Below are 20,898 nucleotides of genomic sequence, written 5' to 3'. Positions count from 1 at the left end.
TCACCTGTGATGCTGATTGACCCAGGGAATTAAAGATTCATCACAAAATCTGATACGGCAGAAATCTCGTACCCACAGTGGAACAAATGCCTATGCATGTAATAAGTACAAACAACTATCAATGCAGTCTTAGTCACAAGCTTCTTTTGTAACTAATCCAATGCTGTGAAATAGTATAGAGGCCCTGTCTGAGTATTGGCAGGCAGGGAGTTTACTCACTGTAGCTGGCATTGAATTTACCACTGTATCTATCAATGTATTAGAATAAAATATACAGTATAAGATTAAGTTCTGAGATGAGCAGTTTTGTTCTAATACAGCCCACTAATAACATGCACTGTGCAATGACAACAAGTGAAGTCACCTACTTGTACAAGAAATTGCAGGAAGCTGTCTGTGGGTGCAGTGTCCCCTGGGTCTGATTGTGGTCTTCTCTATACAGAGGATTCATGTAATTTGCACGATTTTTCCACAAATGAGCCCAAAGCGAATATGTTCGTTCTTGAATTCTGAGAAAGGATTTAAAAGAAAAAATACATAAACTGCTTTCCAGAGGTGCAGGTATAGCTACAGACTATTAGTTAGAGAACTAATCTCATTATCTCTAGCCTGATTCTTGCTTGCATATTTATGCCTGCCTCTAGAAATTTCCACTACATGCATCCAACGAAGTGGGTATTCACTCACGAAAGCTCACGCTCGAATACATTTGTTAGTCTATAAGGTGACACAGAACTCTTTGCCACTTCTAGAGACTAGGGAAGACACTTCAGTGCTCTTTGCTGGTCACTACAATCAGCTTCGGAGCCTCTTAAGAAAATTACACAAATTATAGCTGTAGAATGTAGAGGCCTATTTTCCTTCATTGGACTTTAAAGGTGAAATCCAATGCACCTCTGAAAAGCCATGGATGTGGAATTATGAGGGTTGAGTAAATAAGATGTAGCCTCTGTTTCAGGGCCCATGCCCAGGGCTTCTATGAGTTAAAACAGCAGCCAATGATCCTTTGTATCAGTTCCATGTTGTGTTGAGGCCACTGAATCTGTATATTCATGAATCCCCGGGCCTCTTCCACACCTCCTCACTGCCCACCCCTCTTCATAGCCTTGCTGACCTACATGGGCCTGGTGTAAAGACACTTCCTGCAGCATGTAATGGGTCAGGCACTTCACTGCTGCTATTTCTTCCGTGATTAACCCTCTTCCCACAGCCCATAAGTGCACAGAGGACTTCCACTGGTTCTTCACACCATGGGTGAATTTCAGCCACATGCAAGTGTGCTGACATTTCAAGTTGGCACCAGATTGCTGATCAGCCACAGTGGCACTGTAACAGATAATGGCGACTCAGCCTTTACAGGAGGAATGGCCAGTTACCAGTGGGGCACCATTCCCTTACAGACTACAGGATTTATGCCAAGTTCTACTTTTTTCTGTGGGTGGATCACTGCAGGTTCTGGGGATCAGCAGTTTGTGCAGATACAATTTGAAACAGTTGTGTGCTGTGTGACATATGGTGCTAAAAAGCAGCACTGTAGATGTTGTGGCTCAGCCTGGAACTTGGGCTCTGAAGCCCAGGAAGGAAGGTGAGCCCTTTCTGACCCCCTTTGGAGGGATCAGGGTCTTGAACCTGGGTCTCCAGGCTGCAGCCACCACCTGGCAGCTTGCTGATACCAGCAGGAAGTGTGGGCTGGTGGACCCTAGCTCACCATAGGTAGTACCCACAAAGCTCCCAATGGGAGGAGATGTCCAGCCTCTTTGCGTGGCTCAGACTCACTATTTAAGTCAGAAGGAGACACAGGAAGTTGTCTGGATGCTACATCTGGATCCTTGGCTGGATGCTACATTGGATTCTGCCTTCTTTCCTGATTCCTGCCTTCCTGTCCTGCTCCTAGTTCTTGCACTCCTGTCTTGCTCCAAGTCCCTGCTTCTATGCCCTGGCTCTGTCTCTGACCTATACTTCCTGACCACTGCTGCTCTGACTGCCTACATTCTGGTCTATAACACCCCTTACTGGGAGTAAGAGGCACAGAAGCAAACAGTCAAATGTTGCGACAGATTTTGTGGACTATGAATAATTTTTTAAAGCCTCAATCCTTCAACTTGAACTGAAGCTTACAGGAAAAGATTTCTGGGGCTGCAAAAGCACAACAAGATGACTTATATGGAAGTGTCAACCCAGAAGGGAGAGTACATCTGCAATCAGGGGAGCTACCAGGTGATTTGCGTGCACTGGGTGGGTTAGAACAGTTTATGATGTCCATCCACATGACCTTAAAATGGGACTATTGGACAAGAAACCAGGAAATTTGTACTGATGGACAGTTCGTGGGATGAGTATGTGATGAACACAAGAATTCCAGTACAATCAGGGAGTACAAAACTAACAGCAAGAGGTCAGTTCACTGTCTCCCTGGACCAGGGTAACCAGGATGTCACCAACAGAAACCCCAGTTCCTTACCCAAAAGGAGTGGGTGGGACAGAGAGGAATCTGGCTCTAGGGAAACTTAAAGATTCAACCCTAGGAGGGGAAATGGATTTCTCATACATACATAGCTCTGGGACAGGAACAATCACACTGAGGAGTATGCCAAGGCTCGAGTGAGACCCTAAATCCTTTCCCCACCTATAAATTACATACACAGCACTGCACATTACAGAAGCTCAACTTTTTTTTGTGAAATTATCTTGCCAGATAAAGGCAGGCAAGAATTGTACATTGCTACACTTTGTGGCATGCAAATTTATATAGACATTTTAATCTTTAATACACACAAAATCTGCAAAACCCACATATACCTATGTAGTTAAAGAACAGAAAATCATACTTCAGCTCTTGCCTCTCCTTCTGGCTGTTACATAGAAAGTTACCAAACTGGCAGGAATAGATATGATGTTGTATGTGGATCAAGAATCTTTCATTGAACTCAAAGGCACAGGGAAACTGTTCCATTAGCTGCCAAATGCACTCGATGAACTGATCAATAACTGGGGATATCTCTTTTGGATCTCCATTTAAATAGCCATACCTAAAATAATGCAAGATATTACCATTATAACCTGAAATCCAATAGGAATCCTTTATGAAAACTAGAGCACTGCATGGTTGAAAAAAAAATGCTTTGTGGGAAAGAACTGAGTCATGGGTTTCATGGTGAATTTTGAGTCACATCACAAAATCAGGCAGGTGTGGAAACCTCTGTTCACAGAACTGAAGGAGTGCTGTGCTTGCCAGTCAGGAACAGAGCACACAGGAGAAGCTCTGTGGGGAAACTTCCAGAGTCCCCTGCTGGTTTATACCTGGTACTAGTGTGCGCTGTAAGTCTCTCTCTTCTATGAGCACCCTTAGTCTATGTACTGTTAATTAGCACATCTCCAGAACAACCTTTGCTGAGAGACTTTTATGGTGTCCCTCCCCCCCCCCCGAAAAAACCCTCCAATCATAGTTTAAGGCTGCCCTGTATTGGTGGAATTCCTTGGGGAGAGCATCCTAGGGCACAGCTACACTCTGCTGTGTTAGCAGGTGTGGTTTGAACCACTTCTCTATATAGAATTAGGTTTTTGGTGCTGTTCACAATGGATTACCTCAATTAAGAGGGGACTGAAAATATGTAATGCATACAGTTGAGACAATACGCTGTATGTCTGACTTTGACGTGTAAAAGAGGAAGTATCTCTAGTTGTTTGTTCTGTATCTAGTATATATAGGCTAATGGAGTAGGAAATCATAAAAATAATTTCTTCTAAATTAGAATCTGCCATTACTTAAATGCCTCAATGAGGTATAGCTGTATCATTAAGGAGATCACAGTTATCAATGGTGATTGTATGCCTACAATATCTTATAGACATTATTATTAAAGATTTTGTAGAATGTCATTTTAATCACTGAAACGCTTGCTGGAATCTTATAAGAATTTTATTCCAGTAAAAACTGCCTCAAATTATTGAATGTTATTTAATAACTGTCACTATAGCATCAGCCTATAGAGAAATCAAGTACACCGCTACCTCAATATAACGCCACCCGATATAACACGAATTTGGATATAACGCAGTAAAGCAGCGCTCCAGGCGGGCGGGGCTGCGCACTCTGGTGGATCAAAGCAAGTTCAATATAACACAGTTTCACCTATAACGCGGTAAGGTTTTTCAGCTCCCGAGGACAGCGTTATATCGAGGTAGAGGTGTAATATGACAATGAATCTTCAGCATAACTTTTGTGCTTTGAATGTTTTTCCAAGGACTTGACTTAACACACAAATGCAGGGAACTTGGAGACATATGTCCACATTATGGACAAAAAGCCTGCAAATTGTTTAATTAGCAACAAAAAGACAGTTGAGATTTTGAGGCATAATACAACTTGTCAAATCAGTACATTGTTTCATATTTCCTTTACTTGACATATCTTTTGTTTTAATTTGATGGACTATTTGCCTATAGGCCAGGAAAGAAGGACCCATTGCAGGAAGGATGGACTTCAGATAAAGCAAAATGGAACCAGATTGCTGGCATGTACATTTAAAAACATTATAGAGGAATTTTTAAACAAGAGCTGGGGGAAAGCTGAAGGTGTGCAGGAGCACATGGTTTGGACAGAGACATCCCTACGAGACGATCTATTAATGGGGATTCTCTCTTTTCTAGTAAGGAGGAGAAGATAGAAATTGGTAGGAACTGGAGAGAAACAGTCAAAGGAAAAAAGAGTCCCATTCAATTGTATCACATAATGGTAAACAACTAAAAAGTGACAAATTTGATAAGTGCTTGTATACACATGCTAGAAGTCTAAATACTAAGATGGGTAAACTTAAGGACCTGGTATAAAATGAGGATATTGATATAACAGGCAACACAAAAACTTTGTGGAATGATGATAATCAATAGGACACAGTGATATCAAGGTACAAAATATATAGGAATAACAGAGTAGATCAGGAAGTGGCACTAGATGTAAAGGAAAGCACAGAGTCAAATACAGTAAAAAAAACTTAAATGAATCAAACTGTACCATAGAATCTCTCTGGATAGAAATTTCATGCTTGAATAATAAGAGTATAGCAATAGGAATATACAACCAACCACCGGACCAGGATCGTGGTGGTGACTGTGAAATGCTCTGGGAAATCAGAGAGACTATAAAAATAGAAAACTCAATAATAATGGGGGATTTCAACTGTCCTCATACTGACTGAATGTGTGTCACCTCAGGATGGGATGCAGACACCATAAATGACTCCTTCTTGGAGCAGCTAGTCCTGGAACGCACAAGGGGAGAGGTAGTTATTTGATTTAATCTTAAGTGGAGCACAGGATCTGATCCAAGAGATGAATATAGCTGAACCACTTGGTAATAATGATCATAATACAACTAAATTGAACATTCTTGTGAGGGATGGAGAGATGGGATGAAACATCAAAGAAGCAGCATTTAATTTCAGAAAGAGGAATTACACACAAATGAGGAAGCTAGTTAAATAGAAATTAAAAGGTATGGTCCCAAAAGTAAAATGCCTGCAAGCTGCACGGAAACTTTTTAAAAACACCATAATAGAGGCTCAAATTAAATGGATACCTCAAATTAAAAAAAATAGTAAAAGGACAAAAAAAGTGCCACCGTGGCTATACAACAAAATAAAAGAAGCTGTTAGGGGCCAAAAAGCATCCTTTATAAATTGGAAATTAAATCTTACTGAGGAAAACAGAAAGGAGCATACACTCTAGCAAGTCAAGTAAAAATGTATAATTAAGCGGGCCAAAAAAGAATTTGAAGAGAAACTAGCAAAAGACTCAAAACCCAACAGCAAAAAAAAAAAAAAAAAAAAAAAAGGTTAAGTCCACAAGGAGCAGAAGCCTATAGGACAAACAATCTGTGGAGGGCCTGAATGATAAAGTGTTACAGAAGCACTCCAGGAAGATAAAGCCATTGCAGAGAAGCTTAAAGAATCTTGCATCTGTCTTTACTGCAGATGATGGAGAGGATTCCCACACCTGAAGCCATTCATTTCTAGTGAGAGTTGAGAAATTTTTCCAGATGAGGGGTCAATAGAGGAGATTTTGCGAAACAAATTAAGAAACTAACCAGTAAGAATCACCAGGACAGATGGTATTTACCCAAGAGTTCTGTAGAACCAAATTAGGAAATTGCAGAACTACTAAGTGTGGTAGTAACCTATCACTAGGAGCTTCCTTACCAGATGACTTGAGGACAGCGAATGTGATGCCAATTTTTAAAAAAAGGCTTCATAGGTGATTCTGGTAATTACAGGCTGGTAAACCCAACTTCAGTACCTGGTAAAATGGTTGAAACTACAGTAAAGAATAAAATTATCACACACATAGATGACCATGATTTGTTGGGAAAGAGTCAACATGGCTTTTGTAAAGGGAAATCACGTCTCACCAATCTGTTAGAATTCTTTGGGCAGGATCAAGAAACATGTAAACAATGGTGATCCAGCAAATATAGTGTATTTGGACTTTCAGAAAGCCTTTGACAAGGTCCTACATCAAAAGATCTAAAGCAAAGTAAGCAGTCATGAGATAGGAAGGAAGGTCCTCTCGGGGATCAGTAACTGATTAAAAGATAGGAAACAAACAGCAGGAATAAGTGGTCAGTTTTCACAATGGAAAGCGATAAATAGTGGTGTCTGCCAGGGATCTGTACTGGGACCAGTGCTGTTCAACATCTTAATAAATGATCTGGCAAAGGGGTAAACAGTGAGGAGAGAAAATTTGTAGGTGATCCAAAATTACTTAAGATAGCAGTCTGCTTTGGGGTTAAGTAAAAGTTACAAAAGGATCCCACAAAACTGAGTTACCGGGCAAAAAAATGGCAGATGAAATTCAATACTGATAAATGTTAAAGTAATACATATTGGAAAACATAATCCCAACTATACATACAAAATGATGAGATCTAAATTAGCTGTTACCACTCTAAAAAGAGATCTTGGAGTCATTGTGGATAGTTCTCTGAAAACATCTGCTCAATGTGCAGCAGCAATCACAAAAGCTAACAAAATGTTAGGAACCATTAGTAAAGGGCTGAATGGATGGATGGATAAGAATTAGAGGAGGACAACAAAAATGATTAGGGGTATGGAACAGCTTCCCTATGAGGAGAGATTAATAAAACTGGGACTTTTCAGCTTGGAAAAGAGAGGACTAAGGCGGGATTTGATATTATGAATGGTGAGAAGAAAGTGAATAAGGAAGTGTTATTTGCACCTTCACAGAACACAAGAACCAGGGGTCACTCAATTAAATTAATAGGCTGCTGGTTTAAAGCAAACAAAAGAAAGTACTTCACTCAACGCACAGTCAACCTGTGGAACTCATTGCCAGGGGAATATTGTGAAGGCCAAAACTATAACAAGATTCAAAAAAGAATTAGATAAGTTCATGGAGGATAGGTCACCAATGGCTATTAGCCAAGATGGTCATTGATGCAACCCCATGCTCTAGGTATCTCTAGCATGTGACTGCCAGCAGCTGGAAGTGGACAACAGGAGATGGATCACTTGATGATTACCTGTTCTGTCCATTCCCTCTGAAGCACCTGGCACTGGCCACCATCGGAAGACAGGATACTGCGCTAGATGGACCATTAGTCTGACCCAATGTGGCCATTCTTATGATATTTGGAGTCACACATAAAACAATTTGTAAAATCAATACATTTTATACTCCCTTTACTTGAAATATGTTTTGTTTTCATTTGACAGAATAATATAGACTGAGTAGGTCTCAGATCACAGATCCTTGATGTCAACTGCACTTAAGCATATGCCTAAAGTTAAGTGCTGTCCTGAATAGGGATTCTTTCCTGATCTGGGCCTTAATTCTACATGAGTGAAATTCTGTCTCCTACTGAAATCAGTGGCAGACCTCCTATTGACTACAATAGAAATTTCTCTCCAAAATGAATGCTTCAATGGTAAAAGTAAGCACAAGACAAGCATCCAATATATTCAACAGTAAACAATGGGGAAAGAATGGTAAGAAAACAACATTTCAGTTTTATTTTCCAATAGTCTATAATAAATAAAGAAAAAAAGTTATGAGGAATAACTTGAGGGCATCATGTTAGTTTACTTTCTCACTGCCATTTGAAAATCAAATTAAAATGGCATCAGCAGACAGCTGACCTTCCCTTATGAAAAAAGTGTATATTGAAAACAAACCTGAGAGTACCCTTACCTGTGATTAAATTTGTGCCCAAAGGAAACCCAATCTTTTTCAATTAATACCTAAAATGAGAAAAGTGCACATAAGTGTCATGTAATGGAATCAAGATGCATTTTTAGAGGAAGCAAAAGATGATGGAAATGAGCAATGCTGTATTTCAACAAAGCTTGATTCCAAATGACTGCCTATCATTTTTTATTAAACTCTACAAGCCTTGCAAACCTATCTTTGCAGGAATGACCATAAGGTTGGTAAACATTCGTGCATACTCTGCCAGAGTCAATTTGGACATCAGTCCCCTTGTTGAAAAGGAACAGATTTCAAACATGGCTTCCCCAACCCGAACCCCCTGATTTGCACCCAGTTTTGATAGGCAAAACTTCAGTGCTCATCTTTGAAAATTTTAATCCTAAGTATAAACTGATGCCCCCAAAACAACGTCTTGGGCAACAAGACAGTTTCTTTGTCATGATTCAAAAAACAAAGATGGACTGCACTTGATAGAACCAAATGTTTGGGGTTAATTTGGATAATTTGGCATTGATAATCTGAACCACTTTGTTTTTTTTAAAACTTTCTACTTAAGAAAAAAAGACATTTTTAAGGAAAAGGTTATTTTCTCTACACACACACAAAGAACATTAATGTTAATATTTTGCACATGATGTCATAGAATATTTACGCCCTCTGTAAAATAGGCTTGCTTACCATAAATCCCTTTATAGTTCGGTAAAATGGATCTAATAGAAGGCTTGCTACAGAGCAAACCTGAGCTGTTCTGTCCCAGCCATCTGAGCAATGAACAAGAACACTCACACCTTCCTCTGCCACAGCCTAAAAAGACAGAAAGATTCACAGATTCATAAATAAGGTTATGGCAATGGGTAACAGTAGAAATGCATGCTAGTCCAGTGGTTTAGGTGCTAGCCTAGCATGTAGGAGGCCTGGGTTCAGGTCTTTGCTTGGCTACAGACCTCCTGTGACAGCCCAGGTCCAAAAAAGCTTTTTAGGTGCCTAACTCCAACTGATTTCAAATAAGCCTCTCTGTCTCAGTTTCCCTATCTATAAAATGGGGATAGCAACTCTTCCCTACCTGAGAGGCATATTGTGAGGGTAATTGCATTAAAGAATGTGAGGTGCTCAGATACCATGGTTAACAGTGGAGATGTAAGTACCTAAGGTATCTAGACTGATAGCAGTAGTATCTCCATCTGAAAAATAGCTTCTTCAGTTCAAGGACCTTACTGAACACAAGAGTATCAGACCACAAAGCACATAGAGGAAGCCTGCATTTTATGATACATGTCCTTATTCGATATGCAAGATTTGAAGTCTATAATTCTGTAATCTTAATTTACATTATCAGGAGGAGAGCTGTTTCATGCATAGTATAAGTGATGTGTGCAAGGAAGAGGTTATGTTCAGTAAACCTGGGAGATCCTTTTGAGGAAGTTAGAACTCAATGTGGATTAAAAGGATTTATTTTAAATAAGGCTTTTGCACTTTTTTGTTTCTTTATGATTTCTAAAGAAAGCTGTACTTAAATCTCAATGGAGAAAAATAAAATGAGTTAAGAAAGTACCTAGAAAAATAAACTCTTGAAAACTTTAAATCAAAGTGGAACAATGACTAATAATGAATCATCAATGTTTATTTTAGGAGGGAGATAATTCCACCAGAATGGAATCCTGTGGGCAAAATGCCAATATTTAACAATTGGCAAGGATAAAAATCTGGATACTAGAGGCTAGCCAGAAATAGAGCAAAAATTCCAAGTAGATTTTTACTCAGGAATCAAAATTATATAAGTAGATCTGCATTCCAAAACAAAGAGAAACAGGAAGGTGGTGGGCACATATGCAACAAAAATAAAGATGATTTGCAGACATTACTTAAACTCAACACTAGGGGAAAGACGGCAAATGCTGAGATCAATGAGTGAAATCCTGGCAGCAGTGGAGTCAATGGCAAAACGCCAATTGACTTCAGTGGGGCCAAGACTTCACCTAATGAATTCTGCTATAGACAGATAGTTACAGCTGCATATGGGAAAGGCAGAAGCAAGGCAAGAAAGAACTCTGATAGTTACTGAGTATCAGCAAAAACATGAGAGTGGACATGTCATTTAAAAAAAAATAGTCACATAAACCCTTATATACTAATTACCACTGTAAGAGAAAAAATGAGAGAGCTGGAGTGTCTGACATTGGGAAGACCTACAAGTAGTTGACATTTCAGAAACATGAGGCGTATGTGATTATCAAAGGGATAGCATAATTTCTATTCACTATTAAAATGACAGGCAGGGGAATAGCACTAAACATAAGATACTATGGACTAACAAAATAAAAATCCTGAGTAGAATACCATGAAGTAGAACTGCACTAGCCAGAAACACCAGGTCTTTACAATAAAATACACTAGTTGGGAGAGTAATAACAGCCTCAAAAGTAGAACAGTAATAGTAAATGCAAAATACTGGGATAAACAATTTCTCAGTACTATAAACAACTGCTTCTTGGGACAAATAGGGAAGTATGCAGAGAAGAGGCTTCTCTTGAATTAGACTTTGGTAACAGAGAGACAAGGTGGGTGAGGTAATATTTTTTATTGGACGACCTTCTATTGGTGAGAGAGATAAGTTTTCAAACTTACACAGAGATTTTCTTCAGGACTGGGAAACTTAGAGAGTGACAGATAAATACAAAATGGAACAGATTGTTTAGTTAACACTGTTTAATTAAAACGAGGAATCCTTGTGGCACCTTACAGACTAACACATTTATTTGGGCATAAGCTTTCGTGGGCTACAGCCCACTTCATCAGATGCATGGAGTGAAAAATACAGTAGGCAGGTATAAATATAAAGCACATGAAAAGATGGTGGCTGGGTCACTACAAAAAGTAATTTTCCCTCTGTTGATACTCACACCTTCTTGTCAACTGTTGGAAATGGGCCACATCCACCCTGACTCAATTGGCCTCGATAACACTGACCCCCTACTTGGTAAGGCAACTCCCATCTTTTCATGTGCGGTATATTTATACCTACCTACTGTATTTTTCACTCCATGCATCTGATGAAGTGGGCTATAACCCACAAAAGCTTATGCCCAAATAAATTTGTTAGTCTCTAAGGTGCCACAAGGACTCCTCTTTGTTTTTGCTGATACAGACTAACACAGCTACCCTTTTGAAAACTGATTAGTTAAGTAAGTTAATACTGGGAGCTTAAATTCATAACTTTGCTAGACACTAAAAATCATGGACTGAATAGAGAAATTGGATTTATGGCTTATTACAACAGGCTATAACCCATTAACAATACTACCCTCCCCCCGAGCTGCTTTCTCCACTCTCACAAGCTTTCTGCCCTGTGACTGGAGGAGTGTCAACTGGCCACTTATCTTGAATGGTCCCTTGAAATATGTGTTAACTGCTTATGCTAAACCATCTGTTCCACTTTGTATTTAGCTGTGACACTCTGGTCAGGTCTACACTACACACTTCCTTCAGTATAACTATGTCGCTCAGGGATGTGAAAAATCCACACTCCTGAGTGACGTAGTTATACCGACCTTAACCCCCGTGTAGATAGCTCTCCTGCCGGCGTAACTACCGCCTCTTGCAGAGGCGGAGATATTAAGCCAACAGGAGAGCTCTCTCCTGTCAGCTCAGAGCAGGGGTCGGCAACATTTGGCACATGACCCACCAGGGTAAGCCCTCTGGTGGGCTGGGCTGGTTTGTTTACCTGTTGTGTCTGCAGGTTCAGCTGATCTCAGTTCCCACAGGCTGCCGTTTGCTATTCCAGGCCAATGGGGGCTGTGGGAAGCAGTGCGGGCCAAGGAATGTGCTGGCCGCCGCTTCCGGCAGCCCTCATTGGCCTGGAGTGGTGAACCGCAGCCAGTGGGAGCCGCGATCAGCCAAACCTGTGGATGTGGCAGGTAAAGAAACCGACCCAGCCTGCCAGGGGGCTTAGCCTGGTGGGCCATGTGCCAAAGGTTGCCGACTCCTGGCTTAGAGCATCTTCACCAGAAGCGCTATGCAGCTGCACCAATGAAAGTTTGTACTGTAGACCTGCACTCCGAGTAAGTTTCCCAGACCTGAAGAAGAGCTCTGCGTAAGCTTGAAAGCTTGTCTCTCTCTCTCACCAACAGAAGTTGGTCCAATAAAAGATATTATCTTATCTGCCTTGTCTCTAATATCCTGGGACCTACATAGTCACAACACTTCATACTTTGCCTTGGTAATGCACAGGAGTTGGTTCAGGCAATAAAGTGGGACCAGAGCATAATTAAGATTGACATGTGTGCACAGGGACAATCAGACCTAGAGATAGTGCTGCAACACTTAACCTTCAACAAGGGGAACTTAAGGAGAAACAGGTTTAGTAACTATCTGCAGGGAAAAGTTAGGAAATTAAGATATACAGCATTGGTTAGTGGAGGCTGCACTGCAATTCAGGTAATTAGTGCACAAGAATAGAGGGGAATAAAACACTAATTTACAAGCAAAGTGTCCAAATAACAATTTTTGCCACACTAAAAATTGTCTCTTCTCCCCTCACAGAAACATTACACATTTAGGGCCAGATTATTTTCTAGTGTAACTTAATTTAAGTCAATGGAGTTTCACCAGCAGTGACTCTGGCCCTCAGTTTTCTGCATCACGTCAATCAGTTTTGATTTAGTTTTACATAATTTACCTTTGCAATGAAGATGCCCGCATCTATGATGGCTTTGATGTGTTTTAGCCAGCCAGAATTCTCCAGGCCCCAGAGGAAGTCACTCACAGAAGGGGACTTCAGCTCACAAACTGCAAAGTAAGTCACGTTTTAATGCACAACATAACATTTTAACTCGTAGGTTCTGACTTACTGTTCAACCTAAGTATCGATACGTTTGCAGATTCTCTGCACAAAACAGACATATTCTGAAATGGAAAGATTATTTTTAAGTATATCTTAAGGTTCTATACAGCATGGATGAAAACACAAGTTAAAGGGACAGCGCTGGGTGAAATTTGGCCCAAAGTGTAAAAAAAAGTTGTTAAAAAAAAAAAGTAGGTTTTACAAAACTTATAAGAGAAATGCTTCTTTTAAAAGATTCCCGAGCAGTACTTTGGAATTTATATAAATATTTCTTCTGTGATGTAGGTTTTCCATAAGCATAACCATTTTAACAGTAGTAATGAAATCCATGACAGTGGGGAAGGATGATCCCATGATTAATTATCAGAAGTTGGAGTCGAGAGGATTGTGGGTTTCCCCCCAGTTTTGCCACAGATTTCATGTGTGACCTTGGCCAAGTCCTGCAGGATAAAATTTTCAGAAGTGATCATTAATTTGGGCACAAAGAAATTAAGCCAGCCATTAAAGCTGTTGGCCTTAACCTCACTGTGCCTCAATTTCCCCATCTGTAAGAAGGGTTCTGAGGATTAACTCAATAATACTGTGAAAACAATTTGAGCTCCTCAGATAGAAGGTCCTAAAGAAGTTAAATAATATTGAAAATAAATGTATCAGGAAATCTAAATCTTATGCGCTAATCAGCTGTTAGGCAGGTAAATGGCCATATTATTCATATATGTGCAGAGCTAAGCATCCAAGGCTGACATTCAGAAGCCCTGCATACAGCAAACATATTTCATGTTTATCTGGATACCCTGCAAATGGACAGGGTGAATAAAATCCATTCTCTGGGCAGCCTGCAGGCTCCAAGGCACCTCTTGTGATACAGCAGGGGCCCCTTTTCATCCACTATTGCCAGAGACATTGCCCACTGCTCCAATCCATTGAGAATAATTTTTCCTCTCACAAAGAATTGATACTGTTTTGTTTTTTATTTGTATTACTGTAGCACTTACGAGCCCTAGCTGTGGATCAGGACCCCATGGTGCCCAGCACTGAACAAACACAAAATAAAAAGATGGCCCCTGCCTCAAAGTGCTTACAATCTCTATTATATCCCTTTAATTTTGAAATAACATAAACAATTCATAGAACACTCAAAGCAGAGAGCAAATATTGAGGGGGAGAGTTACTCAGTTCATCTTTCCAGCGTTGGTGGCTTTAACAGGATCCCAGATGTGAATGCTAAATCAATACGTAGATATACACAGTGAGAACTTATGTACCCAACATGAGGTTCAGATGTCCTGTTGAACCATCTGTGAGTGAAAATTGGACATGCTATATTACATGAAAATTCATCCCTTGAAATCGTACATGCTACACATAAATTACTACAACATTAACATATTTTCATCTCTATACAGTGTCTGAATTTTTTTTGAGTCTGTATGATATAGTTTCATCCCACTGTTGTTAAATGTCTGTCTTCATTCTCCCTCTTTCTCTCTTTCTCCTTTTAACTATTCCAAAATTAGTAACACTGGCAAAAAAAAAATAAGAAAATAAAAAAGCACCTCGCTCTCATCTGAAATCTGACTTGTGGTCTCAATCCAGTAGAAACCATTCTTTAAAAGGGCAATAAAATTCTATGTCAGACATTATAAAGTTTCATGTGCCACATCCATCCATGGACATAAGACCATGCAACCCTGGTGATTTGGATACAGCTGCGCCAGTTTTACATATCAGTAAATTTGATCCTAAGAAAGAAATTTCCATTTTCTTCAGTGTAGCCAGGATTTCACTCTATAAGCGAAATTCATAATTAGTTCACCTCAGCTCTCAATTTCTGATTTTTTTAACCCTTTTCCATTCTAAGGCACACTAACCTAATGTGTATTATATAAAGCATTTCAATCTTTGAACACAGAGGTTCTCACAGAAGTTTATTTTACAAGTCATTTTTGAAACGCTGAAAAAAAACAACTCTGAGTAACAGTATTGAAAGCAAACAGTCTTTCAAATGATTAATGCTCCTGTGCAGATGGAAGCATAAGCAATTAGTAGTTGAATTTTAATTGAAGCTGCTGGCTCTGTCTGCAAAAGCCCAGGGTAAAGCTGAAATACTACTTTGCTCATTCCTCCTACCAAATCAGAATCAATATTTACTTACCATTTTACTGAGCAAAGGCCATTTTGTCCTAAATCAGAGACATATGCCACATAGTTTAAGTGATGCTGGCTACTGATCTGTGATGCTGATTACTGATCTGTAGTTTAATAGTAAATTCAACTAATGCTGAATTCAGTTACTAGGCAAAACATACATGAAACCACAAAAATATCTGTGTATCAAAAGAAAAGAAATGAAAATGTTTGAATTATAAAAGGCTCTGCAGCTATTTCACATGGAGGAGGGTATGGGGCAGAGATGACTTTATGCACAGGAAAATCAAGGAGCCACTTGGGGCAGTACATTGTGTGGAAGCTCAGCATCCCATAGGCCACCCTTGTTTTTCTCCCCAGTAACCGGACTGGAGTGGGAGAAGGAACAGTATACTGTCAGATCTATAGTGCCCACCAGCAATAGCACCAGATAGGGAGGCAACTGCTGGATTAATTTTCCCATTTCCGGCAGCTTGAGGCCCCACAAATCGTAAAGTTGGCTTTTGCTCAGTTGGGGGAAGGGTTAAAGCAGTGGTCACCATACGGGCGACCATGATCAACTGGTGGCGCAGCAGGGCTGTTACTAAGACAGGCCCCCTGCCTGCCCCCAGCCCCACACCGCTCCCGGAAGCAGCTAGTGCGGCCCTGGGGGTAGGGGTTTCCCTCTGCGCACGGCTCCTGCCTGCAAGCACTGCCCCTGTAGCTCCCATTGGCCAGGAACAGGGAGCTGTGGCCAATGGGAGCTGTGAGGGCGATGCTTGCAGAGAGAGGTAGCGCACGGAGCCCCTTCCCCCCCACCTCCTTCCAGGGGCCACAGAGGCACATTGGACCCTTCTGGGAGTGGCCTGGGGCAGCGGTAGGCAGGGAGCCTGCATTAGCAGCAGCCACGCTGCACCACCAGTCGGGAGCTGCCGGAGGTAAGTGCCTGGCAGGAGGCCACACCCCAAGCCCCAGCCCAGCACCACCATACCCCCTTCTGTACCCCGAACCCCCTCCTGCACCCCAAGCCCCAGCCCTCATCTCCCTCCCAGAGCCAGCACCTCTCACCCCCTCCTGTACCCCAACTCCCTGCCCCAGACTCAGCCCAGAGTCCCTCCCACACTGCGAACCCCTAAGCCCCAGCCCAGAGCCTGCATCCCCTCCCGAACCCCAACCCCAGCCCAGTGAAAGTGAGTGAGGTGGGGGACAGCGAGTGACAGAGGAGGGGAATGGAGTGAGCAGGGTGGGTTTTGGGGAACTGAGGGAAGGGGAAGGGTAGATTCTGGGTTGCCCTTAAATTCAAAAAGTGATTTTGGGCATAAAAAGGTTGGAGACCACTGAGTTAAAGTCTGTGGCCAAACCCTGCAGTGCTTACCCAAGCAAAACTCCCAATGAAGTCCAAAGACCATAGGTTTTGTTCCTATCTAAGCAACTGATGCTCCTAATATTAATAGAAGAGAAGTCCCTATTCACTATTTTTGTTGTTCAAATACAGACAAACAGCATGTTGTGCATCATCTAAATGTAAAAATCATAACAGATCAAATTCTGGTTGCCACCTGCAAAGAGGAGCTAAACTCACCCAGTGAGGAATACAAATATGCTACCAAATCAATATTAATAGGCCCCTGAATCTTGGCTGTAGGGTGACCAGATAGCAAGTGTGAAAAATCAGGACGGGGGTTTGGGGTAATAGGCACCTATAAAAGAAAAAGCCTTGAATATCGGGACTGTCCCTTTAAAATCAGGATATCTGGTTACCCACTTGGCTGAGACCAGCCCTACACACAGCTCCCTTGTGCATACTTTTCTGCTTAGTACAGGAATGATTTGGCACAGGGTTGCGCATAAGGGCTATTACCTGGTCACAGTGACCACAAACGTGTACACACTTGAGGGTGTGGACCACACTGCCTGACCCTTTGGCCATGCCAGATATATGAGGAGCAATCTCCCTGCAGCTTTTCAGAGGAGGCAGGATACGGTTAGCCAGCTTCTGCCCAGCACTCCCAATGTCGGCTGTGGATCTTCTGAGGTGTGCATGTAGAGCACTGGCCAGGATTTGGCCCTTTGTTAATATAATTCAGTACATTAAATATTACTTTTGTATTCATTTGGACAACAATTCAGTGGAAGTTTATTGTCCTTAAACTTAGGGCTAAATCCTGTTGGGGGAGGGGGGAGGGTAAAGCAAAATGGAGCTAAACTGAGGAAGGGTAATTAGGGTGTAGGATGGTGCAACAGATATGCTCCTCCACAGAATGAAGAAGAATAGTGGTTGTAATCATTGTTCCAGAGTTTCAGGTATTTCTCTCTACTGCACATATATCACCCCTATGTTCTAGCACAAAGAGCCACTGCAGTACTCAGCCCCTTTGCAAGCGGGCTCCCCCATGCAATGGATGTGCAGTTCATCCACTGTTTGAGTTCTCTCATAGGTGAACAGAGGGGTAGGATTTTCCCTTAGCCATTAAATGTGTAACCTAGTGTAACCCTTCTGCCCCTCTGAGTTGGCAGCAACAAGGGCCGGGTTCAGTATCCAGGGGTTCCGTTTCAATAACACAAAAGGCATATACCGGAACTGCGAGCCCCAGTGACCTGGGACACTTACATACCTACACCCCCCTGGGCACCTCTAGGAGGTCAATACTTCCCCTCTTCGCAAGCACGGAGTCTGAGTGTGGCGAAATCGTTTTTAATAAGGAAGGAAACATGCGGCAGTTCCCACTTGGAGAAACACCTACAACACAGAGTTATATAACACAAACCATAACACGCCCCCAAGTACATTGGCAATGTCCTTTTCCCTTAAGGGTCTTAGTCCAATTTTGCACTCCAAAGTCCAACCAAAGTCTCTGGTCATGCCACGACAGAATTCAAGAGTCTTTGTAGAGGTCCTCCCCAAGACTGGTGAAAGGGGCCCCTTACGTGGTCAGGGCCAAACCTGCCTGCCTCCTCGTGGGTTTTGCTTCCGCCTTCCACGAACTGGCTCCGCCTTACGGGCCGTCGCACTCTGCTCCTCCGGCCGTCTCGACAAACTGCTCGCTCCACGCACTGCTCGTGAGGCTGCTCCAGTTGTTCCGCAGCAAACTGCTCGGGGCCCGCCGCTTCCTGTGGGCTGCTCCAATCAAGCCCGCATCAGCTTCCGGGTGGTGCCTCCGCTCCATTCCACCAGTGTCTGTGTCGGCTCTGCAAAGTTTCCATAAATGCTCCACTGCCGCCAGCTGCTCCGTTCTCCACAGTATAGCTTCAGCGCTCCCACTAGTTATAGGCACAGTACTCAGTACTCCCAGCTCAGTATTCAGCTTTTTGTGATCTAGCACATAGTAGGGAGCCCGTGCTATTGCAACCATTAGCTGCAGTGAGTTCAGCTCAGCAACTGTATCTAGAGTCTAAGGGAATTAAAAAAATCAAACTCTGACCATTCCACAGTGGAGAAGAGAGGAGGTGCAACTGATGCTTCTCAGCTCACAAGGAGCCCTGCAACCACCAGGCACAAGTACCCATGTTGTCCCCACCTCTCTAACTTCATCAGGGTTTTTAGAACCATGTCTTGTTCTAGCAAGTACCGTACCCACTGAGTTGAGTTCATTTTGTCACAAAGCCCACAGCTCGGCAGTCTGGAATGGTTACGGCCGAGCCTATGCAAATATTTTGAGATTTTTGCATTCCGAACATTTTCCACACTTCCCATACTTCACACCACGCAGATGTCAGGGTCGCAGCCTCATCCTGCCTCTGCTTACATCTTCCCCCCCAGCCGAGAATTTGTCGTCCCGCAAAGCACATTCCCTACTATACCACTCCCTGTCCCCTCCAAAGGGCCTCAGATACGCCCCTTTAGCTTTCACAAACCTGTGTGCTAATGTATTGGCTCCATCACTAATCCCCCAGGTGCAATCAATAAGGTTAACCGTTTCATCACATGGTCTTATACCCTGTCTCGCCTATTGAGAAATCTCTGTTACTGGGTAAAGGGGGACAATCTCTTGAGGGATGGATGGGGAGGTTTCCTGTGAGTTCCCTCGGATACTGGCATAGGCCCCTGATTCTAGTTCTAACAGTGGAGGGTCGAAGGTGCTCAGTCATCTCCATCTGTGTGTTCACCACTGTCAAAATAACCTGGTATGTGTATCACCGAGTTTTTTACTATATGGGTCACCAGTGCTCAAGGTGTCAAGAATGGCCTAAATACTTCTGCCCTAGGTTAGGGCAGAAGAGGAGGTGCCTCTTTGATTCAGCAGATTGAGACTGGAATCTTGTCTTCAATTCCAGGATGACACCATGGTTGTGTCTTCTCTCAGATCACTGTAGATGTGGCTGAGTAGGGGTCGGTTAGTTGAGGAGGCTGGTGTCCACGTTGGAAGGCGCTTTGGTACAGCACCTTCGTTCTGCCATTGCCCTCTTGTGACCATCTCATAAGGGATGCCTACAAATTCCCCACAGGGAGCAAAACGGTTTCTATGCATACGGTTGTTGGTCTGCCCTGGACCCTCTTCAGGTTTGAATCTTGTAGAACCGGCAGGTTCCAGCTTTTCCATACAAGTAAGGTATTGCCTTCCATTTGTCACTATCTTGTGTTTCCGACAGCAACACCCCAAATTAGGCAGCAGGACTCTGTCCGCCTGGCTGGAGCTCTGCGGCGCACCCTAAGCATCATATCGCTGTTTGTTCGGTCTGTCGTTCTTCGAGCTGCAGAGTAGCTAAGTGATGAAGCATCCGGCAGCTTTTTTCGTAGTTGGGATATCATATTGCGATGGTTTCATAGTCTCACCATCCTCTGATCTCAAGCACAGATCTATGGTAGTCTTGGTTTCTCACCAACATCAAGAGATATAGGGGTGATCCGTAGCATCGTTCTTTTGTGGCGTTGTACGGGTGCAGCGCAGAAATGCAACATGTTGCTTCCAGGTTGCTTCTGGCTCTGCCCAAAGTCCTAACAGTATCGTAATTAGGTTCGGTTGAATCCTCTCTGGCTGAGGCGTCACCTTGCGGGTTAGGTAAGGCGTTTGTCCCTCGACTTCTTAAATACACCTTGTATCCTCAGCACGCTCCTTAGAAGGTGACTCTCAAGTCTCGTCCCTCGATTGAGTGGAATCCGGCTGGGAATCCATAAACTGAGAAATATTCATTTCCAGCAACAATAACTCGAGCGACAGGTGTGGCCTTTGATACGTGTGGGATAATGCTGCGCATATCGCGTATAATGGTCAGTATACCTAGGATGTTCCAAATATTCCTCTTGTCACATTCTTAAATGACAAGAAATCAAATGCAAACCAGCTCCAGAGGTTTGTATGCTGGTGATGTCTTCAGATATGCAGCCCTCGTGGGCAGAGTTTTTCCTTTGAATACATCGCTGCGCGTAAAGGTCTCACCTTACTTGGCGAACATCTTCAGCCATCGTGGCAATAGAATCTACTGGCGGATAAGTCCAGGGTCTCTCCCTCCTAAACTGTCCAAGTCATCATGCAGGGCCCTCATCGGCCAGGTGCTCTGTATCTTTCGGCAGGCACTAGCTGATTCCGTTGGCTTTTGTAGAGGGTCTAGTTGGTTGTGGGCGGTGTGCACTCCTGAATCAGTTTTAGTTTGGTGTCCATTCTTCAATATCAGTTTACCTCTGGAGTAGGTGGGTACAACCGCAGATGGCCTTGCCTGCTTACCTCTACCATATTTGGGCAAGTAGTGTATCAACGAATTGTCAAATA

At 42.6% G+C, this 20,898-nt stretch overlaps 1 protein-coding gene across 1 annotated transcript in view; it reads right to left on the bottom strand.

The window, feature by feature from the left end:
* Nucleotides 1–20,898, bottom strand: part of MTMR7 (myotubularin related protein 7) — a 93,015-nt gene that overhangs the window by 5,767 nt on the left and 66,350 nt on the right. Inside the window, exons 8-12 of the mRNA XM_075066432.1 lie at nt 12,899–13,008; nt 8,902–9,027; nt 8,206–8,255; nt 2,829–3,029; nt 369–509 (exon numbers count right to left, since the gene is read on the bottom strand). Of these exons, the coding sequence (XP_074922533.1) occupies nt 369–509; nt 2,829–3,029; nt 8,206–8,255; nt 8,902–9,027; nt 12,899–13,008 (628 nt within the window). The remainder of the gene's footprint in view (nt 1–368; nt 510–2,828; nt 3,030–8,205; nt 8,256–8,901; nt 9,028–12,898; nt 13,009–20,898) is intronic.

This window comes from Chelonoidis abingdonii, chromosome 5 (assembly GCF_003597395.2).
Source record: "Chelonoidis abingdonii isolate Lonesome George chromosome 5, CheloAbing_2.0, whole genome shotgun sequence".
NCBI classification, from domain to species: Eukaryota; Metazoa; Chordata; order Testudines; family Testudinidae; genus Chelonoidis; species Chelonoidis abingdonii.
This window is presented reverse-complemented; position numbering and strand designations above follow the sequence as displayed.